Below are 22661 nucleotides of genomic sequence, written 5' to 3'. Positions count from 1 at the left end.
AAAACAAAGTACTCTTTCTAATAGGTAATGCAAAAGCCAGGATTAATTAGCTTCTCTTACATGCTTCAGAATTAATTATCATTTTAAGAAGGAGTTAATAAGAGTGGATATTACATCATTTATATAAGCAGTAATTTAGTGTGCATTTATATTTACATGTGTAATGTAAATACAGGATAGTAAACAGTGCTTCTGAGTAGTGTCAGAAGCCTAAATGACATGCTAACTTTATTTTGTGCATAATTTTTTTTCTCTAAAAGAATTTTTATAATACTAAATTCCTGCCTTATTAGCTTGGCATTATTAAGATCTAAGAACAAAACAACATAGAAAATAGCAAAGTCCATTTTAAAGGATGAGCTGTGCTCTACTTGGAGAAATATCATAGTTTTGTAGAGTGATTTATGTTATTACCACAAAAATCTTTGTGGGTACATAAATCTTGCTATATGTCATACTGGAACCTTATGGATGGTATTGCCTACAATTTCAGGTCCTCTTGTTAATGCATTTATTTTTTCTCAGTAATGTTTTTAAGCTATGAAGTCTTTCAAAATGTCTGAAATCCTGTATTGCATTAGTTGATCAATGCAGCAATCAAGCAGATTTACCAAAGCTGCTTCATAGATAATACTGATATGCATCAGTAACAGTATCTTGTTCCTGATATTCTTGTAAATAGCTGTTTTGAGTTTGACACCTCAGAAAATTATTCTCATAATGCTTCATAATCATATAGGATTGAATTTTACATTGGCATCAACAGCGAGTAGATTAATTTTCCCAAACTGGAAAAAGGAAATGAAAATAAATAACTGCAACACCAACTTCAATAAAGGTTGTGCATTTGTTTAGTGGCTGGATTGTCGGAAGCTACTCAACTTTCACTCTTATTTAGTTTTTCACTTTAAATATAAGTTCTAGTTTTGTATGCTGTTTTGTATTTGTATCTTACTGTTTAAAGAACAGGAGGGCCTTTTGTGTTTAAGCATTTATCGTGTATCAGGTGTTGCTCAGCATTTTCTACATTAATGTTTTGTACACTCTTACATGCTCCTGTTTTAGAAACCTTTGTTTCATGAAAGTGATTTGTTTTTAAAAACTGACACACTAACATATCCTTAATGGTTATTTCTCGTGAATAGTATAAACTTGTGTTTAATGTTTCTGGTTGTTTCCTGGGCAGTGACTGCTTAATCAGGTTTTGGGGAGGCATATTTGGACTTTATTTGCATAAATAAGATTAGCTTTTTTCTCCATTTATTCTTAGAACTATGTATTTTACATGTTAAATTGTTCTTTACAAAAATAGCTGTGACTGTAGTCTGTAGCAGAATCTTTTCTCTGTGTTCCATGTCAATGCAGCTGGATATAGGAAACTGTTTCAAACTCTATAGGATACTCATTGTACATGTTGAATTATTTGGCCAGCACTCAGATTCTCATCACTTGATCATAAAAGTTTCCTAATGTCACTTTGTAAAGTAGGCACTAGTTTATCCACATGAAAGCATTTATAGAATAACGATGACTTAATGGGAAATGTCATCATCTCTTTATGTGTTAGATTTCAGTTCTGCGATTCAATGAATTGAATGTCAGGGTTACTCTTATTTACCTTTCTGAAAATAGGTTTTGATCCTGAAGGAAAATTCTGGAAAAGTAAATGACACCTTTCTCAGCAAACTTGTGCATTTTAGTAAACTTGTGAGCGGATGTGTTTGGAAGCTTCCCCTTTTGGAGTATAACATGCTTAGGCTATTTTCGTTATAACTATAGCTGGTAGCCCTGTGATTTTATAACTGAGATATCCATGTTGCAATGCTTGGAGCTGTTTTTCTGTTCATACTGCTGAAATTTTTTGGATTTGACACCTTGCTGAGTTTTCAACCAAACTGAGCCGTTCCTTCAGGCATTAAGTTACATTTTCTGATTCTGTCAATGTTTTAAGAGATTTAAACATACCTTTGGAAAAAGTTGGCCTTTACAGTGGCTAAATCCATGCTCTTGTACCATGGATGTGTGCTCTGTTTTCTGTTAAAGCACTTCATCTCCCTGGGGGATTTATCTTTACTCTTCTAATTAATATAGCTAAGGATTTGTTCTGACCTCCCCATGCGTGCTGCTGCTCACATGTCCTTTCGCAGTGCTCTCACACAGCCCAAGGCTGCACTGGGCTGGGCTGTATATCAACACATTAGAACAGAGGAAAAAGGAGCCAGTCTTTCATGGGATCTCTAGGGAGCTTGGCTGTTTCCTAGCTACAGCTACACAATGCTACGTGCTTTTCTGCCCTTATTTTTTATCATTTGCTTCAAAACCTGCACACACACACAGAGCATTCATAGCTTTCTGAAAGAGTTTTTGTACCACCACCCAACTTGTGCTTCACAATGGGGAGGAAAAAGCTATCAATCTCTGCAACACAAGGGCTGAACCTCACTGAATCCATACTTGGGAATAGAGATAGGAAGAGGGATCTTAAGGAGGCAAATGAAGAGTTCTGGTGTCGGGGGGAAGTGGCGCAGGAGCTGAGCCACATGGCACAGCAGTGAAGGGTTGGGAGTTGTTAAGTATTGGAATTGATGATGTGTCACTTCTACACCCAGATACACCACAGCGTCATTAGGATGAGTGACTAAATCATCTGTCCCCCTCTTCTTCAGCCCTCTTAAACTCCTTCTCTGCAAAACGACGCTCTTGCCCGTACTTCATACTAGGAGCAGTCCTTGACCTACATGGTGTCCTAAAGCATATCTGGACGTTGGCTGGAACAACACAGGCCCAAACCAGATCAGAAGGTGCTAACAATCAAATGGTACATGGGACAGGGCTTGACCTGCTGATCAACTGTGTCATGTAAATGTAGCCAAACAGGATCAGAATGGGAACAAGGTATGGGAACAAGGTATGCACTTATTGGGATAAGAGGAAAATAGGGAAAGTATGAAGAGCATTTCATTATTTCCTCTTGAAGAAAGATGCTAATGAGTTGAGGAACTGCATATAGAGAAGGGAATGAATAAAAAGGTGGAGATACCTTCAGTATTGTGTCCTGCCAAAGCTCTTAAGGAAAGCTGTTTACAGGGGTCAGTCACCGTATCTGATTTTATAAGCCACTTTAAAGCTTGAAGGCTAACTTAACAGTTCTGATTTTCATCTTTGTGCTTAGCTCTGAAAATATGAGTATCTACTAAGGAAGTTTTGTCAGCAGCTTCATGCAATGTGAAAGTTTTGTGAGTGATATGTCTACTATTTTGGGAGCTGGAAAAGAACTGGAAAAAAAAATAGAAACTTCAAGTTATGGCTTTTTCTCTACTGTCATATATAGGTCAACATACTCCTTTTCCAAGATCCAGAATAGCAAATATTATTTGCATCTAGTTATTAATGCTTCCAGCATTTATCATTGGCTCACATCTATCTATGGTGTGGCAGTCAGTAACAGGGCAGACTTTTAGAACCCAGTTTGCATATTTCAAACTTCATTTACAAATCAGTCATACTACTTTCAAACTGTAGGTATTATGGTTGACTTGTAATTATACTTAGCAGTCCACAACCTAATGTTCTTACTTGAAGGCAGTTGGTTTTTTGGTGCTTTATTCTTGGTGGGTTTTTCTCTTCAAGTGAGAAAATCAGAATGTTTCTTAATACAACAATTTGGAACAGAATTGCTTTCCTAGTAAAAAAAAAATAAACATCGTGTGGGAGGTGTGAGTAAATGAACTTCAACTACATGTACGTCTATGAGGGTCTATGAGGTATCTTAAGAAAGCCAACAGTTGAATATAGTTGTTTAGGTTTTGGGACTATTTGATTACTAGTTTGCAGCATAACTTGCTAGTACACTAAATTATAGACTTCAGTGTGATTTGATTTTGCTTTGCTTCTGTGTAAGAACTTATTTTGATGGGCTAAAAGGAGATCCTGCAACTTTATTACTAAATGCAGTTCTTTTGCTGCTAGATTTCATTAATACCTTCAGTAGCACTTTATGCCTGTTGAAGATCTTGCAGTTTGCCGTACAGGGACTTGAGCAAGGTTAAATACCATGTTATGCAATAACCAGGCTTTGACACTTGCAATAAAAAGGTTGCTAAAATTGTTTCCCATGTCTTTGGGAACTGAATATTTTAGCAAGCTGCCAGTAAATTTCATTTGTGGAATATGAATGAAACTTTTTTCCCCACAATTGCAAGTAATTAAAATCTTGTTTAATTACAGTAGCTGAAAGTGAGCTATTGTAGTACTCTCTATGGCTCTATCATACTTCCTGGACTACTTGAAAAGGCTAAGATTTGTTGCTGTTCCTAACCTTTGTGCTTCACCAGGGGAATACTATTATTTAATAGTAATAATAATTACAAGTTCATCTCATTTCACAGGAAACGTGGGTCCTTTGTGTCCACTTTTTAGTCTAGAATTATATACATTATTCAGCATTGCTCAGTGTAGGGCCCCTGGTGTTCTCTTGCATAGGTTGTTAAATTGCAGGATATGGGCTGCTTGCCGTGGTACAGTATGGTGTGTGTGTGCTTGGGGGGAGTCACTGTATTCCTTGTGTGCAGGAGCAATAGGTGGAAATGCAGATGAGGTGACTGAAGTTCTATGCAGTCTTGGTAGTACAAAAACAGGAGAACTGAAGGAAAGAAAGTTTTGGAAAGAATCTGTGCAATAAATAAGACCAAAACAAATTATTTGGTAAGATTTGTGATGTTATTTTTTATTATCTTTATGAAAACTAAGAGAGTAAGCTCTTTATCAAATATAAATTAAGGTGGCCTGATTATTGGGAATATATTCATCTGTGTAAAGAGCAGACAGTATTTTCTCCAACTGAATTATGAATGGCAGAACAGGTAACCAGTCCTGGTGAGTGCCAGGTGGAAGCTCACACTGGATTAAAAAAATCAAGTTGTATTTCATATGTTTTGTTCATAAATGAGGGTGACTTCCCATAAGAAAACACAGATGGAAATTGTTTTTATCTTGGTCTATGCATTATGGAGAGAAAGACTTTAAGGAAAGATATTTTTGGGAAGCTGAAGGAGTCTAATAGGCAAAAGGCTTCAGGAGAGCCCAGCTGACAGTCGTTGTCTGAACAGTGCTTTTGATATTAAATTCAATCACAGCCGATTGAAGCTTCAGTAGTTTATCAGTTGTAGACTTAATCCTTCAGTTTACAGAAGGGTAGGGGAAACCAAGTGGTGAGATGCAGCTAAGATCAGATTGGCCATGTCATAGGTTTGCAAATAAAATAGAAATGTAAGAATAGCACAAGTTAGCCAATGTTCTTAGTACTTTATTTCTCCCCTGCACCCCACCCCATTTGGTTATATGTGTTGCTTTTTGAAGATGGGATTTCATAAGGTATTGTCACCCTTCCTTTCTTTAAAATAAATTAGTTTAATAGGTTTACTAGTTAAATCTGTAACATTCTGCAGCTTCCTGAGCGTTTCTGGAACTACAGTTCCTTTGCTTAAACATCACCCCTCTCCCCTGCCCCTATTTTAGCATTTCCCCTTGTCAGGACAAAATGTGGACCTCCAAATAGCAGAGCAAGCTGATATTTCGTAGGAACAATAAGATGTTAGCACAGTTGTGTACTCACAAAGGTATTTGAGATATTCTCATACACAGCACATGGCCATGCAGTCTAATTGAGGTACTAATGAAAGGACCATAAAACTAGAAGTAGTATCTATCCAGTTGGTCAGCACCATTTTATAAACTTAGGATCTTAAAAAAGGAACATTATAGTCATGCTGAAATAAGCATACCCAATCACGTCTCCTTACAGAATTTCCATTAGATATAATGGAAACAATTCAACTACTTCTCAGACCTGCTATGTAATGATACAATGATGGTTTGAAAGGGAAGGCTAAATTTGAAAGAAAAAATAAAATCATTCTTACCTCTCCAGGTGATGAAGTAGAAATTTTGGGAAATTCAGATCAAAGTTTTTTCTGTTACATTTTGGCACTGTTAAATGAATCATAAGGTCTTTATGTACAGCTGGATCTGAGAGCAAAATAAAAAATAGTATTGCTTACTTAGGATTTGACTACTGAGTAGAAATATATGGACTTTGTTCAAACTGTATGTGGATGATTAAAAATATGAAAAGAGGGTAATGATCAGGGTGTTGCATCTTCAATGTGTCATACAAAAAATTTTAAAGATCAAACCAGAAAGAAGGATAAAGTTGGTGTAGCAGAAATTTGTTACTTTTAGGAGAAGTGCACTTTTCTTAACAGACTGCTTCTTCACATGAGCTTTTCACAAATGTATCTTTGATATGAAATTATAAAACTTCATTTTGAAAATTGCTGTAAATTCTGTGCTAAAAATATACTAACCTGGTATAACGAGTTTAAGAATAACTATAATACATAGTTATTAAGCATACAGCTTTCAAATTTACCATTAATAAAATGTTTGTCCATTTCATTAATTGCATTTGCTTCAGTGACTTGTATAAAAATTTTAGTGAGAAACAAGGATTTTGAACAAAGGGTCAGAGGTGTGTTCAAGTGACATATTGGAAATTTGATAACATTAAAACAATGGTTACCTTCAAGAAATGTCCTGAAAGATCACCCCTTCAACAAACATTCAAGTTTACAATGCAATTAATCTTTGTGGCTAAACAGTAAAACCTTTATTCACATAACTTCCAAGTCGTCTTTTTGTCTGTAACTGATTTTTAGAAAAAGATCGGTGCATACATACTGAGCTTTTTTTAAAGGGCCTTTGCCTTCCTTGAAAGATAACCCTGGATTTGTGCATTAAATGGTCATATTAAATCCAGAAGGGCAAAATGTAAGGTTCTGGAGACAAAATATTCAGGTCATACATCACTCAATTTACTTCAGGCAATTGAAAATCAAAAAGTAATTTAATTCAGTCCTCAAAGGAAACACAGGTGTCTGGGATATCTGATTAACTCATTTCCTCATCTAATACCTACCTCTTTACAGCTTCAACTTTCCTATCAAAGAAAAGTTCTTGACATATGCTGAGACTTAGGATTGAAATGTAAAGAACCTGAAGTTCTGAAGAAGGTTCTCATATAAAATATTCTTCATAGGAGTTTCAGCTAGCTCAAACTCCAGGGAAGAGAAATGGCGCCTGTCACTCATTTAATCACCATTTCTTCAATTAGATCAGGTCAGATCAGCCTTTCTTAGGTCAGACCAATTCTTTACTAGTTGTCTCAGGTGTTGGATTTAGTTAAGGCAGACTAATGTATATATAATGTAGAGTTCTTACACAGGTAGCCTGCTCAGGAGGTGTACAGGTGTATTGTCTAGTTAGTTCAGATTTCTAGAGGATTTAAATGTTTTTATATCCATCTTCCCAGGTTTAACATGTATTATGGTATAACAAAAAGGCATGCACAGAAATGTTAAACTTGAAGCAAATACCTGTTTCCAGTTATTTCATTTGCCTTCTTGCTGAATTCAGTGAGACAATGACTGAGCACTTGGAAGCAGAAATAACAGATTTTGAAAAAACGGAAATGTTGGAAACAGAAATTAAGCTGCTTTTTTCCTTTGTACTTTTTTCCCAGAAAGAATAAGAGTAGATCTGTATTGGAAGAGCAGTGACAGAGGAGAAACTACAGAGTTTTAGTACACTTAAAATAAACGTGAAAAAATGTTATGTTCTTAACACTGCAAGACAGCAAGATAACTTTTTCAGTTTTGCAATTTTAACACATGATGCCAGTCTGATTTTTTGATAGGTAGATGTATGAGATGGCTTTACTTTGTCTACCCCTTTGAATTGCACCTCATGTGTATTAAAAAACTGTACAGACACACACATATATACTATATGAATTATATATCAATCAGAGTAATTCTGTGAATGAAATGATATCCTCAGTTTTTAGAGGGAGAAGTGCAGAACAGATTTTAGAGGAAAAAAAAGGTAAGTGCCTGACTGTAAACTGGCTAGTATTGTAGCAATTCTGTGAGTGTGTTTTGAAGTCTGTACCTTTACAAGTTATAAAACACTGAACAACTCTGCAATGTGTCTAGATACCTTTTCTTCATCAGAGCACCTTGCAAACTGAAAAGCATGAAGTAATATTTCTAGTAAGTAACCTAGTGCTGGGATTTTTTTCCTTTTTTCTGCAAAGGCAGTTTAAAATCCATACAATTGAAAATCCATAGAAAACTGGGAGCAACAGTCTTCCCTCCTACTTAGAGTGACATCTGAATGTTTAAACTGGAAAAGCACAAGATCTAGCTGAATGAAAATAGCCTGTAAGCCCTTCAGAGGAAAATCACGCAGCTCTACCATACATTGATTTGTATTAAATATAGCTATAGTGTATGTCAGCAAATAGAAAATGGAAAAGTAACTCAATAGAAGCAACAGCAACTCAAAACAAATGAAAGTCAAACACCTTATTTACATGCCAAAAAATTTTAGAAGATTGACTGCTGGGTACCATTTTTCTACAGAAATACAAAAATGTAAAAAGTCATATTACAGAAAAAAAGCTAAAATTAAGCAACTTTGCTAGATCACCTTTTCAACTGAATTCCTCGAGTGGATTGAATGTCACATGTTAGAGTAAAACTGGAGAGATTTGATGAAAGACAAGAGCATGTAGTGATCATGAGACTCAAATTTTTCATTTATATTTGAATATTAAAAGACAAGGAAGAATGTGCTTTGAGTTTTGGGATTGATAATGACTATACTGCTCATTACCACAGACCTAGTCTCTATCATTGGTAAAGACCAGGCCAGCTTGGGGAGGGCTGTAACTGTAATAGTGAAAGATCATCTGCTTCCTTGTGAATACACGTAATGATTACATTTTTATCATGATCATGTAATTAATTCATTCTAATGTTACCTCCTTTTTTACAATAACCTGCATTTGGAATGAAGTAGGAAAACCCTTGATATGACATTCTGATCAAGAGCTTCTCATACAGTGTCTGAGAAGAGATGGTGTGAGATGAGGTAGTGTGGGACACATGATCTGAGAGCACTTTTTGGGCAAGTGATGAATCATCTACAAGGAAGTATTTAGATATGTAGATTTAGAGAAAGCCTTTTGTCCAAATGGAAGAGATGGAAAGTTAAACAGTATGGGGAAAATGGAGAGGCTATTTTGTTAACATGAGGAAGAGAAGAAAATGCTGTAAAATGCTTCACAGAATCAAGAATATACTGAGTTGGAAGGGACCCACAAGGATCATCAAGTCCAACTCTTAGCCCTGCACAAGCCCATCTCCAGGAGTCACACCATGTGCCTGAGAGTATCATCCAAACATTTCTTGAACTCTGTCAGACTTGATGCTCCCTGGGGAGCCTGTTCCAGCACCCAACCACCCTCTGGGTGAAGAACTTTTTTCTAGTATCTAACCTTCCTTTTATCTTCTGTGTTTTGCTATGCACAGCTGTTGTGGCTTAATATCTGCATGTATGTATATTTAAAAAGAAAAAAAAAAAAGACAAACCCAAACAAACCAACCTGTATAGAAATAAATGTTTGTTTATTTCAACAGAATGCTGAAATTTCTGTATTTGAAGTGAACATTCGTTTCGTGGGTGGACTACTTTCAGCTTACTATCTTTCAGGAGAAGAGGTAAGACATTTCACATGGGTTATCTGATATATAATCATCTGGATAAGTTGTAAACTTTTAATTTAATAATTTTATGTATCCAAATCAAATGTGTTTAAAACTTTGAAAACCAGTCCATTGGGTTTTCTTCTATTACTGTTGCTTTCTGTAAGTCCTAAAGCTATTATTTCATTTGAGTGTTAAATGATACTCAGGTCCTTTTCCTGTGTTGGAGCCATACCAGTACATTCTTACTGGGCTTTGTGCTATAGTGTGTAATTATGGCGTTCCTATGCTATGATAGTGGTAGATTTGGTACATCAGCTTCCTGCTTCGCAAATGGGTTTCAAGCATATCCTTGAATTCCTATAAACTCTACTTCTGTTGGCCTTCCTGAAAATGAAGCTTCAACTCAGGTGGGAAAGACATGAAACCATCCAAAACATTAAAACTGATAAGCCTATACATGTGAATGTCCTTAAAGTTTTAATGACTCATTGATCTCTATTGCCTTTCGTGGGTTCTGGAGAGAATGAAGATGCAATTTCAGCTAAGAACTTTGTCTAAATGCAATTCTGTAGTATTTTTGGAGAAGGCCAAAAGACTCACGGGTCGAAGATACCATATTAAGTCACAGGTACTATGATATTTTAAATTTTTAGCTTGTATAGTGGGTTGACCCTGGCCAGATACCAGATACCCACTACAGCCACTCTCTCACTCTCCCTCTGCAACTGGACAGAGGAGAGAGGGAAAAAAAAACCAGCTAAGAATTCATGAGTTGAGATGAGAGCTAGGAGAGGTCAGTTACTGATTACCTTCACAGACAAAACAGACTCAAAGTGGGGATAGTACTTAAATTTATTACTAACAGGATAAGAGCCAAAGAGTGAGAAATAAAACAGTCTTAAAAACACCTTCCCCCCACTCCTCCTTCCATGTTCTCCCTCCTACCCCCCAGCAGTGCAGGGGGATGGGGAATGTGGGTTGCAGTCAGTTGTTATTTCTGCCCTGCTCCCGTGGGGTCCCTCCCACGAGAGACAGTCCTTGATGGACCTCTCCAGCATGAGTCCATCCCTCGGGCAGCAGTTCTTCTCAAATTGCTGTCCCGTGGGTCACTCCTCCATGGGGTGCAGTCCTTCATGAATGAGCTGCACTGGCATGGGTCCCCCACAGGGGCCACAAGTTCTACCCGGGGAAAACCTGCTCCAGCGTTGACTTCCCTCTCCACGGGCAGCAGGTCCCTAGCAGGACCCTGCTCCATCTTGGGCCTCCCACAGGGTCACAGCCTCCTTCATACATCGACCTGCTCCAGCATGGGCTCCTTCATGGGCTGCAGGTGGGTCTCTGCACCCTGCTGGTCCTCCATGGGCTGCAGGGGCACAGCTGCTCCACCATGGTCTGCACCACAGGCTGCAGGGGCCTCAGCTCCAGTGCCTGCAGATCCTCCTCCCCCTCCCTCTGAACTGACTTTGGTGTCTGCATAGTTGTTTCCATGTTCTCACTCCACTCTTTCCTGGATGGAATTCTTTCTGCATAACAACCTTCTGTTCTTAAATATGTTATCACAGAGGCATTACTATCACCCCTGATTGGCTCAGCCTTGGCCAGCGGCAGGAAGCCCATCCTGGAGCTCGCTGGCATTGGCTCCACAGGACAGGGGAAGCTTCTAGCAGCTTCTAACAGAAGCCACCCCTGTAGCCCCCCCACTACCAAAACCCAGCCACAGAAACCCACTACAGCTTGGCACTTGAAAAGTCTTTAATCTTACTAGTTTAAATTCATATTTCCATCTCTGTATTACAGTAGTATTTTATTGTAGGATTACACAAGTTAATACTCTTTAACTGTAAGTTGAATTTATCATTGGATTTCTTTAAATCCAAAGTAATTACTGGTGGAAACTCCACAAAACCCCAAAAAAGATAATTTTTTCATATGCAAATTTCCCAAATACTTGATAGGGTTCTGTTTGGAACCTGTCACTTTAAATTAACTTAAATTCGATGGTGTACATGTTGGATTTTGTTAAAATTTCTCATTACATTCAATCTGCCTTAGCAGGTACAATTGGGTCATGTACCTGATAAAGCAGTTAAAAGGAAACAATGTTCCTCTGACATTTTTATGTGTGAAGAAGACTTACCTGTTTGTTTTCCATGGTCCTGTCCTGAGTGTAGCTGGTATTGAAAGGACATTAATGTCTTAAAATAAACACCTTTTAGTGTTTATTTTAAACTGGCTTGTAATTTTGGGGGGAAAAATTGCACTTAGACACTTAACAGTAATGAAAAAAACTAAGAGGTGCTTGGGAGATGGCTTTTTTATTCTTCCTAAATATTGTTTTACTTATGTTTCATCTCTGACTCTTAAAGGAAATCACTCATCCTCCTATAGTAACTCAGCACAGAAATAAACATATCTAAGTGTATCTCCAGTTGAAAGCTCTTCTTGGATTAAATAGTTGTATCTTTCACTGCAGATCTGTTTGGCAAACAGGAGTGAACTTTTCCAGTATAACCTATTTCTACCCTTTAATTAACCAGTCCTGACAGAAGCAGAGAATATTTCTTGGCAGATGACAAGCTGGTAGATGAATGCATGTGAGCCTTTACGTCGAGCAACAGTTGTCTGCCAAGAAATGCCTGAACCATTTGTCATTGGTGCTGGTGATTTCGCATATATGTTGATGGTTTGTATCTTGTGTCTGTTAATGTGCAGTCTTGCTTTCAATCGGTGCTTATAGTTTCTCCTGATTAACACCTAGTCATTGCTTCTCAACCATTCCTTCATCCTTAGAGAGGCAGCTTTACCACCACCTCTTGGACTAGATTGATAGCAACACCCATGTTCCAGTAAAACTCTTGTACAAATGAAATGAGGAGACATCTGAAGCAAAAAGAAGTGTTTCACAGAGTGGATAATTTAGTGGAACTCTGCAGTGGAATGTTGTTGATAATGGATGCTAATGCCCATTCTAAAAATGACAGACTCATTAATGAAATTAAAATGGGCTCTTAAACACAAAAAAGAGGTGCATGATTAAGGAGGGTGCTGAGCTCTTGCAGGCCAGGAAAGGCACCGCCCATGCTTGCCACTGGTTCTCATACTCTTTGGTAGGCATCTGCTGTCTGAGACAGAATGATGTTCCTAAACAGTTGTCCTGATGGCTTAGAGAGTGTGACTCAGCACATGCTGCCTTTATTAGATTTGGGGAAACTTCATGATTTGTCTCCTAAATCCAAGACACTGAAGCAATAGCCAGCCACTGCCTATGGAAAGAGTGGGATCCAGGAGGATGAGGTTTTCCATGCTATGTGGGTCTTCCTTCACTAGTGCTGTTGAGAGGTGTGGAAACACCTGAGGGCCCCAGAGACTGGCTGCTACCATAGAAAATATATATTTAATAATCTGTTAGTCCATTATATTAGTGGGTGTTCCTAAGGAGGTGGCATAATCTGTATGCACAGTTTGGAGGATTAAGCTTTCTCAGTTAAAAGCTCAATTAATTCTTTATCAGATTAACTATTAAAAAATCTTACATTTTCTGTGCTCACTTATCAATATCCTAATTAAAGAAAGCTATGTTTCAGTAAAAGGAGTGACAGAAATAATTATTGTTTGTACTTCTGAATTACATTTCCATGGGTAATGATCCAAAGCTGCAACACATTGTATGTTCCATAATCATTTGTAAGTCTAACAAATCATGATTAAAGAATATCCTATCATATTGAGTAGTTCCTAAAACATCCTGCTCATATAATAGTTCATTTAGATAAAGGCACCAATGTGAATCATTCTAAAAATGAACAGATTGAATACTTTGCCATTTGATAACTATGTGTACTGCTCGCTTGTAAATGGAGCTATGAGATGCATTCTATTAAACTTCCTACAGTTTCCGCCTTACTTGAATTAATATGAAATACCTAAAAGTGCTAGAAATGTCATATGCTTTAATTTTTAAAAAAAATTTGATTACTGTCTAAATCCAAGCTAGACAGTCAAATATCAAACTTCATTTGTAAAACAGCTACAAATAGCAAAAAACTTTATTTAATGTAACTGTTTCAGTGCTGCTCTTTTTTTTTTGGTTGTTTTTCTAGTTTGTTTCAGGTTTTTTAACTCCTTTATAGTAATATTGCATGTGAATGCTTCCCTCGTATTTTTTCATGAGTCAGTGACTGTAAGGTATTATTAAAAATAAAACTAGCTCTTTTAAAGCACTGCTAGTACTGACATACATGAAAGTATTGGTAGGAGCCTGTAATATTGTAAATTTAACCCATCAGAATGGGACAGATTTTTTTTTTCTTTTTTTGCAAATTTCTTGATCATTTTCTTTAAATTAAACCTGAATTAATTACTAAGTAAGTAATTTTAAGCAACTTTTTGGTGCTGGAAAATAAGATGTCTAGTAAGGGAGAAATTTGTTTTACAACTGCTTTGCTGTACTTTGCTAGTCTGATGTAAAATTCTGGTATACTAAGGGTCAGGAGTATTGCATGCAACAAGATCCCCTGTTCTGCAGATGCAGATATTCACATATTTCCACATGTAGTCATATAAGGAGATAATTTGTTAACTTTTGGAGGACGACAACATTGTATCCTCTAACAGCAACTAAGGTCTTTCTTGGAATTCATGGAGATGACAAACATTACTTGTGAGCACTGTAGTTTTCACTGTTGGGAATAACTGTAATACTGGTGCTGAAAGTCATGGTAAATGTGTGGCGCTGCTCTTAGTCCGATAAGCCTTGTATATTCTCTAGCTCTTCTGATTTACTCATAGCTGGTTCTTAAAGGCACTGCTAAAGCTGTGTAATAAGGAAACTGTTTTACTTGAAGGTTGGTTCCACAATCAGAGAATACATTGCACAGGCAGAAATAGAAGGAGCTTCTGATTTGCTGTTTGTCTGAATAGCAAAAAAGTAAATCCGAAATGCTCTGAAGTGAATAAGGAACACATGAGTTTCAGATCCAGCTGGTAAGTTTGCAAATTCCTTTGAAGCTTTTCTGGTTTTTGAGTGGGATAAGTAACTTTTTTTTTTGTCCCAGAATCAAAATATTTTGCGTTCAGCAGCTGTTCTTCCTTCATAATATGCTTATATTGCCATTCTTCTTCAGGGCATGAAGCAGAAATGTGACAGATTTTTGAGGTTTTTTTAGTCTGGCAGTACAACCTGTTTGAAGGAACATGAATTTATCCTGATTAGGATGAAGGAATAATAATTAAAAAACTAAACCAAAACAAAAAAGCAACAACAAAAACAAACCAAAAAAACCCCAGACCTAAAAAACAACCAACTAAAAAACCAAACTGTTCTTCTCAATGAGAGTTTCGTCTATTACTCTTTACCAGCTGTTAATTAGAGGTTAAAAAAAAAAGAAGTTATGACATATCACTTAATTAGTTTATATCTGCATTTGGAATCAGAGTTACAGTGCCACTATTCAACCTCACTTGATGATCTTGACCTCCTCTCTGACTTCAGACCTAGTCATTGTTCACTTAAAACCACCATCCCTCAGTGATTGTAGAGCTGTCTTACTAATGAGGAGCAGGCATGAAATAATGATGCAGATGCTATTGATCTAGAGCTGCCTCTGCCAGGCTGACCACAGAAAATTACTGACTTCATATAGTGCTGACATTCTTCAGAATTTAGCTGTAGCTATGTTATCTGTCTCTCTCTCTCTCGTAGAGGTGTCTCTTCAGAGAGAATATTTAAGTTCCATAGTTGCAAAAGAATATATAATCCATCATTTAGCAGTCTTGAATGTTAGGAAAATGAAATTTGTCACCTTTACAAAGGCATTGGCCTATTAGTGCAAATCCGAATGTAAGTTCCCAGTGTATGTGCCTTGGGGATCTTAGCTCACCAGTGTGAGAATTGACCACATGTTTTATCTCCTGCTTCCTCTCACTTAATTTGACACTAATTAACAAGAGGCCTTTTCCTTTTATGCCTTGGAAGCTTGATTTCTAATGCTGTTTGAAACTGCAGGCATACCATATCAGCTTGATCACTTCTGTGTGAATGCCACTTAACTCCTCCTTAATTGTTTTCACAGACTGGCAGTAGAGTTCCCATTGTGGTACAAACTAGAAAACTGAAATTGCCTGTAGTTTTCTGCAGCTCTGTTTTCAGATTTGGGTCCTGTTTCCCACCTACCATCCATCTGCTGCCCATTTTAAGCAATACATCAGTATTTCAGTGGTGTCGTGGTTTAGTTCCTTTAGAGCTCTGAAATGATCTTTAAGATTTGTTTCATTTTTATAGATTTATGATTGAATCCTGGAGCCATTCAACTTGGAAGTGACCTCAAGAGGTCACTAGTTCAGCCTCAATATTGCAACAGTGCATTAGGCTTGTTCTTTTAAGAACCTGCTTGCATGGAAACCTGCCTAGGCTCTTCAAGACAGAACATTGGGGCAAATTTATCTTTTCTTCAATGACTTTGTTTCATGTACTGTGCTCTTTTACACAGATCTCTTATTGTTTCTTCTGTCTCTCTAGTAAGCCTCCTGTTTCTCTTTCTTTTTTTTTTAAACTTTAAACACTTGTTCTTGAAAAATTACTTTTAGCCTGACTTGAGAGTTTTCATTTATCTTGTCAAGCATTTCTGTACTTCTTAGCTGGACTCAATATACTTTTACTTTTAATTAACTTCTTTACAATCATACCAAAAGAAGGCAGAAGTCATCTGAGCCTTTTGATTTGAGAATTTTGGACTCTGAACCTCATATTTTATTCTCCAAATCATCTCCAAGCATTTTATGCATTTGCCTGTTTCTTTCTAAGTTCATTGCAGCTGGTCGTCTTGATTCTCTTTCCAAACTTAAACATTAGCAAAGTGAACCTTTTGTCTATAACAGCATGTTGAATTGGACTGTGTGGCCCCTGTTAGATAGTAATATGTCAAGCTAAGTTAAGAGCTACTTTTTCTCTTATGGACTCTGAGTTTCTGCAAGAAGCTGTCATGACAGTGTATAAAAGCAAGGTTTATATCAGCTCTAATGTAACACTTAACAGCCTACTCAGGGACAGAGAAGGATTTAAAATCTCCTTTGTTTCCCACTATCACAGTCTGTAATCTCCATTAGTATTTCAGTCTCTTCACCACCTTTAATAAATCTAAGGCTGTTCACTTTCTGTGCTAGCTGCATCAGATTCCCTCTGGATTCACATTCTGGAGATAACCTCGACTCCTAAGATTTTCTTTTATGTAGACTGTTCTTTGCAGTTGCAAGCAGATTGCCCTTCAGTCTTCTATTTCTGTCTCTTAAGTTCCTGTGGTGCAATTATGCTGTCGCTGTTGATGAAACCCATCTCTCTTAAATAGGTTCCCTTTACTCCAAAAGCTTTCTCATTCCTAATATTTCTGTCCCCTTTCTCCCAGTGCTACTTGCTCAGCTGCTCTGTGCAACTTTGCCGCTCAAGCTGGCCCCACACATAACTCTGAGAAAAATTCAAAGATATGGGTAACAGAGATGTGGATTTCCAGTCTTTTGCACTTAATTAAAATGTTGCTTCTTGGTTTTCCTTTTCTTCCGTCTCTGCTTTGGAGTTACTGATACCACATATACATACCATGACACTGAACTTTCTCAGGTCTAAGTACCTGAAGCCTTGTGGAGACTCTGCCACCTGTACCACAGTAAGGCACCACCATCAGGCACACAATTAGCTGTCATCACCAACCATCTCAAAACAACAACAACAAAAAATCTGTGTTGTCCCATGGCAAACAACTTGACACGTTGACTTTAGAAATAACCAAAAAGTTAGTTGCTCATTACATTAATTTTAACTAAAATCCCTGCTTACCTCTAGACTACTGTAGTCTGATGGTAAATTGCTAGAAAGGAGAATGGATGATAATGAGAGCTAAGTATTATTACCTGATTGTGATTGTAACAGCTGTTCTATTTGGCATAACCTCATGGGCTGTATTATTGAGTAGAATTCAAGCGGCTGAGAAGGAGCTGTTTGTTTCTTCTGAGGATTTGGCTCTCAACAAGCTCCTGCAGTTTCACTTTATTCTAGTTCTACAGAACAGTTGGAGAGAGATTGTCTATCAGAAATAGCAGTGTGTATGGTTTCCTTTTGAGCAGCAGCAGCTCCAGATAGACCCAAAAGAATTCTTTGCATGTGTGCTAATGTATTGTACAGAAGAAGTGATACACTATTAACAGTCTGTCCAGAGTCACCATGCATCTGCAGAGAAGTTGTTTCCAAGATATTTCTCTCTTTTATCTCAGTGTTCACTTCTGTCACTTTGTACCAGCAAATGCAGTTGCAATTATAAGGAGTCAAAGCGGGGTAAAAACACAGTGCCTGAAAAGTTGGTGAAGTTGTTCTGCAGACTTAATAGAAAATGTACAACATATGGTTAGATACAGGGTTCGGTGGAGCCATTTGCAAGTAGTGTTTAGATTGTTGCAAATATCCATATCTAAAGAATAATCCTTATCTATAATATCGCAGCCAAGAATTTTACTTCTTTCTGCAAATGAAAACAAAGATATCTCAGTCAGTGCTGACAGGGGGAATAGATCAGCATTAATTTATTCTGCTTAAATTCTAGGCTATGTAAAATATTTGGGAAAGCATATTCTCTCTGTGGATATGGTATAAAAGTTCAATTAGGTGATAAGTAAAAGATGTTATTGAATCATCGTACTGATTTTTTAAAAAAAAAGTGAAAATATTATTTTACTCTGGGTGTGGAGTAATTCTTCATTTCTTCATCTAAATATTTCACAATGTATTGCTAGCTTATGTAAGAGTCCATTTTGGGCTTTGTCTCCCTAGACAAAAATAGTTATTTTTCATTAAGTTGGGAGCCAAGTAGGTGATAACTCTTATTAGCTTAGAGAATATAAAAGTATAAACCATCCAGTAGATTACTATGTTTTTGATTCTGTTGGCAGAAGGCATCTGAAGGCATTACATCAGATTCTCAAAACTGACTAGCAAAGAATCTTTCTACTTTTGTATCTTTTTGGAAAAATTTAAATTACTTGTATTAAAAATTATGTAAGCATTAATTAACTCTTAGTATTTTAAATACAAATCAAGCAAACAGAAATTTATGATGAAGTTGGGAAAGTTTCTTATCCAATTTGCTCTTTGAAGGATCAGATTAGAAATTCATTACAAAACACCACTTTGTACCTCATACCAGTTCGGCTGCGTCAAGCCAACTGTAAATCATTGAGAAAATTCAGTGCCTGAAATCAGAAGCAGACACTATTGCTGTTCTTGCATGCCCTTCATGTCTTCAGCAATAGGTGCAGATAATAGTATCTTTGCTGCAGAAGCAACAAGTACTCTTTTAGTTTCCTTTGCACTTAGCAACACACTTGCTAAGCAGATCAAACGTGAAACAGACACATACAAGGTTCACTGACTTTAAGTTAGCATGAACTCTTGGGGTCAATTTATGGTGAGTGCTAATTGGCCTGTCTAGTGGTTTTTTTTGGCAGGTTTGTTATTTTCAGACAACAGAAATATGAAAGATTTGTAAGGTGAGAAGGGAGCTTTCTCCCATGTCTTTCAATAACTGCAGGAATCCACATGCTATTTGTTTGCCATTTGTTTGCAAAAATGCAACAGTTGAATAATGTTGATAAATGTTGTGGTTGATAAATGAGTGCAGTTCCTGTCTCTCTAGTGCCAAAAGCTTGCCTCTGCCATACACAGATTGTATTTGCACCCTATCTGCGAATGATTAAGGAATTTGGACATGATGTTCACATGAAAAATCCTGTGCCACTTCCAACATGATGGATGCTAAGGGGAATTTGTGTTTTTGGCAGGTGATTGTCGCTAAACAGAGCTGTCATGAAGTATTTGAAAGACAAATCTTTTTTTTCCTCAAATCAGTAAATATAAGGGCTCATTTTACCCAGGACTAAGTGCACAGAATTGTGCTAACTGCAAACTTTTCTTAAGCTAAAGACTGAGAAGAGGATAAACATGAAGATCTGAAAGCTGAAAAAGAGGAGTGGTATGTAGTGCCAGTGTCTCATACAAATCTTACTTGGTTTTCTCAAGGAAAAATAATTTAGGATGTACTTAAACAGCAAATTCAGTTTCTTAGCTCATTGTTTACAGTGCAAGTCTTTTGACAACATGTATACAAGCTTTTGTATTCCTGGAGGTGTTATCTGGTCTGCTATCTTACTCTTTAATTTCCTAGTAAAGCGTAAGATATAAGGGAGGTCAGGAGGTGATAAAACATTTTGAAAAACTTGGATTTTTTTTTCATGTGTTCTGCTCTGATTTTCTTTACTCGACATCTTTAATTGCTTACATTAACCCACTCAACCCTGATGAACTCCTTCAAACAGTGGCTAATTAAGACAGTACAGTGTAAGGGGACTCTTGTCATTCAGCTGCATGAAGGCTCAAGAGCTTATTTTAACATCCAAAAAACCCAACCTTATATAAAGTTACAAAATTCTAAAGCAAACAAGGAAGATCATTCCAGCACCACTGTTACTGGAGTAGAGTCAATCTTCAATTAAAAGAAACCTGTCTTCTTTCTGGCAGGGCCAGTTTCATTGTTTCTTATACTTCAGATGCATTGAACTATCAGAAAGGCTGTGTAACTGGTTAATCTGAAGAACTAGATGTGTCTGGTTTGTTTCTTTTCCTCAGTCTTTAGGCATTCGTCTGCCTTTGCAGGCTAGGCAAAATAACCATACTAGTTGTTTCAGAAGCTGGTTCAGTCCTGTTAATGCTTTAAAGTCATGTTGTCCCTTGGGGGGCAAATTGTCCTTAAGTTTTGCGTGCATGACTAGATAATTTTACAGTCCAATAAATCATCATGTGAAAAGGATATGCTATGAACTTCACTCCTTCCATTTTTCTTTGAAAACTCTTTTTTGTTTTCTTCAAACCAACAGCTGCAGAACAAAGTCAGCAGCTCACAATGCTGTTTCTTAAAGGATGCTATTTTCCTCAAATTGTTCTTAAAAACACTATTCATAGTATACAGATAATTTCAATCTTTTTCCTTTTATCATGCAAAACCAGTGAATAACTCAAACCTTCTCATCAGCATTTGCTGCTTGTAGGGTATCTCTTACAAACATCATTCAGTCTGTGCTCAGTCTTTTCTTTCCAGAGTTGCTTTTATTTCCATTTATATTCAAGAGGGAAGAAAAAATAATCTTCACGATTTCAGGCAAGATCTATAACTGCTGAGATGCTCTAGGCCAACATTGCCACACTGCTGCAGGAAACTACAGTGGTGGTTCTCAGCATGTCTGAGCAGAATTACTGTTAAATGCCATCAGCCTTTCTGATTTGCTTCAAGGTTCTGTGTTAATATGTTTATTAACTGACACAAGGTCAAAAGTAAAGACTTACTGAGATAACAAGAAGAACTTGCTCAACCATTTTTTTCTTGATGGACTATGATAGTTGGTAATAGAATTAACAAGTAGAGCTGGTGCTAAGATGCCCTTTTTCTAAATCATACTTCAACGACATTTTTGTATCTAGTTCCAACTTGAAATTACAGTCAAGGTAATCTAATGTATTAATTTACATACCATCAAATATGAAATTAATTTAGTGCAACCTACAAGCTATTCTCTAGGAATGTGAAGGGTTCAGTCAAAGAGTAATATAAAACACTAGAGCCATGTCATGGGTTTTGTTAAAAATGGAGAGAGCTTACATGACTGTCATACCTTTTTTCTTTCCTCTTGCTTCAAGTGGGCGCATGGAAAGCAATGTAATAATACCTCCTGGAAAAGCTGGCAGCCCATGGCTTGGACAGGGGCACTCTGTGCTGGGTCAGGAACTGGCTCAAGGGCCAGGCCCAGAGAGTGCTGGTGAACGGAGCTGCATCCAGTTGGCGGCCGGTCACCAGTGGTGTTCCCCAGGGGTCTGTGTTGGGTCCAGTCCTTTTTAACATCTTTATCGATGATTTAGATGAGGGGATTGAGTCCATCATCAGCAAATTTGCTGATGACACCAAATTGGGAGGGAGTGTCGACCTGCTGGAAGGCAGGAGGGCTCTGCAGAGGGATCTGGATAGACTGGAGAGATGGGCTGACTCCAATGGAATGAAGTTCAACAAGGCCAAGTGCCGGGTCCTGCACTTTGGCCACAACAACTCCCTGCAGCGCTACAGGCTGGGCACAGAGTGGCTGGAGAGCAGCCAGGCAGAGAGGGACCTGGGGGTGCTGATCGACAGGAGGCTGAACATGAGCCAGCAGTGTGCCTGGGTGGTCAAGAAGGCCAATGGCATCCTGGCCTGCATCAAGAACAGTGTGGCCAGCAGGAGCAGGGAAGTGATCCTTCCCCTGTACTCTGCATTGGTGAGGCCATACCTTGAGTATTTTGTTCAGCTCTGGGCCCCTCAGTTCAGGAAGGATATTGAGGTGCTGGAGCGGGTCCAAAGAAGAGCAACGAGGTTGGTGAAGGGACTGGAGCACAAGTCCTATGAGGAGAGGCTGAGGGAGCTGGGGTTGTTCAGTCTGGAGAAGAGAAGGCTTAGAGGCGACCTCATCACTCTCTTCAACTACCTGAAGGGAGGTTATAGCCAGGTGGGGGTTGGTCTCTTCTCCCAGGCAACCAACAATAGGACAAGGGGACATGGGCTCAAGCTCTGCCAGGGGAGGTTTAGTTAGATGTTAGGAAGAAATTCTTTACAGAGAGGGTTATCAGGCATTGGAACGGCCTACCCAGAGAGGTGGTGGATTCACCATCCCTGGAGGTTTTTAAAAAGAGATTGGACGTGGCCCTTAGTGCCATGATATAGTAACTGGAGTTGGATCAGGGGTTGGACTTGATGATCTTGGAGGTCTTTTCCAACCCAATCTATTCTACGATTCTATGATTCTATACACATACTAATATGCACGCTTGAAATCTTTATGAATACTTCTAACCATTATTACCTCCAAATATGTACTGTATTCAAAAATAATGTTACTCTTTACAGAGAACAACTTATTGCTACTTAATTACAGGAATGATTTTGAGGTTTAGCTATAAAAAAAGTTTTAACTGCAGGGAATTCAGAGAAGCAG

General features: G+C 37.8%; 1 protein-coding gene across 3 annotated transcripts in view; it reads left to right on the top strand.

Moving 5' to 3' along the window:
- The window catches only part of MAN1A1 (mannosidase alpha class 1A member 1), a 148380-nt gene that overhangs the window by 49267 nt on the left and 76452 nt on the right, over positions 1-22661 (top strand). For all 3 annotated transcript variants that reach the window (XM_027634313.1, XM_027634311.1, XM_027634312.1), the window contains one exon: positions 9540-9620. In XM_027634313.1, the coding sequence (XP_027490114.1) occupies positions 9540-9620 (81 nt within the window). The remainder of the gene's footprint in view (positions 1-9539; positions 9621-22661) is intronic.

Source organism: Corapipo altera, unplaced genomic scaffold (genome assembly GCF_003945725.1).
Source record: "Corapipo altera isolate COAL_440 unplaced genomic scaffold, ASM394572v1 2b, whole genome shotgun sequence".
In the NCBI taxonomy this organism is placed as follows: domain Eukaryota; kingdom Metazoa; phylum Chordata; class Aves; order Passeriformes; family Pipridae; genus Corapipo; species Corapipo altera.
Note: the sequence above shows the minus strand (reverse complement) of the source record. Positions and strands in the feature narration are given on the sequence as shown.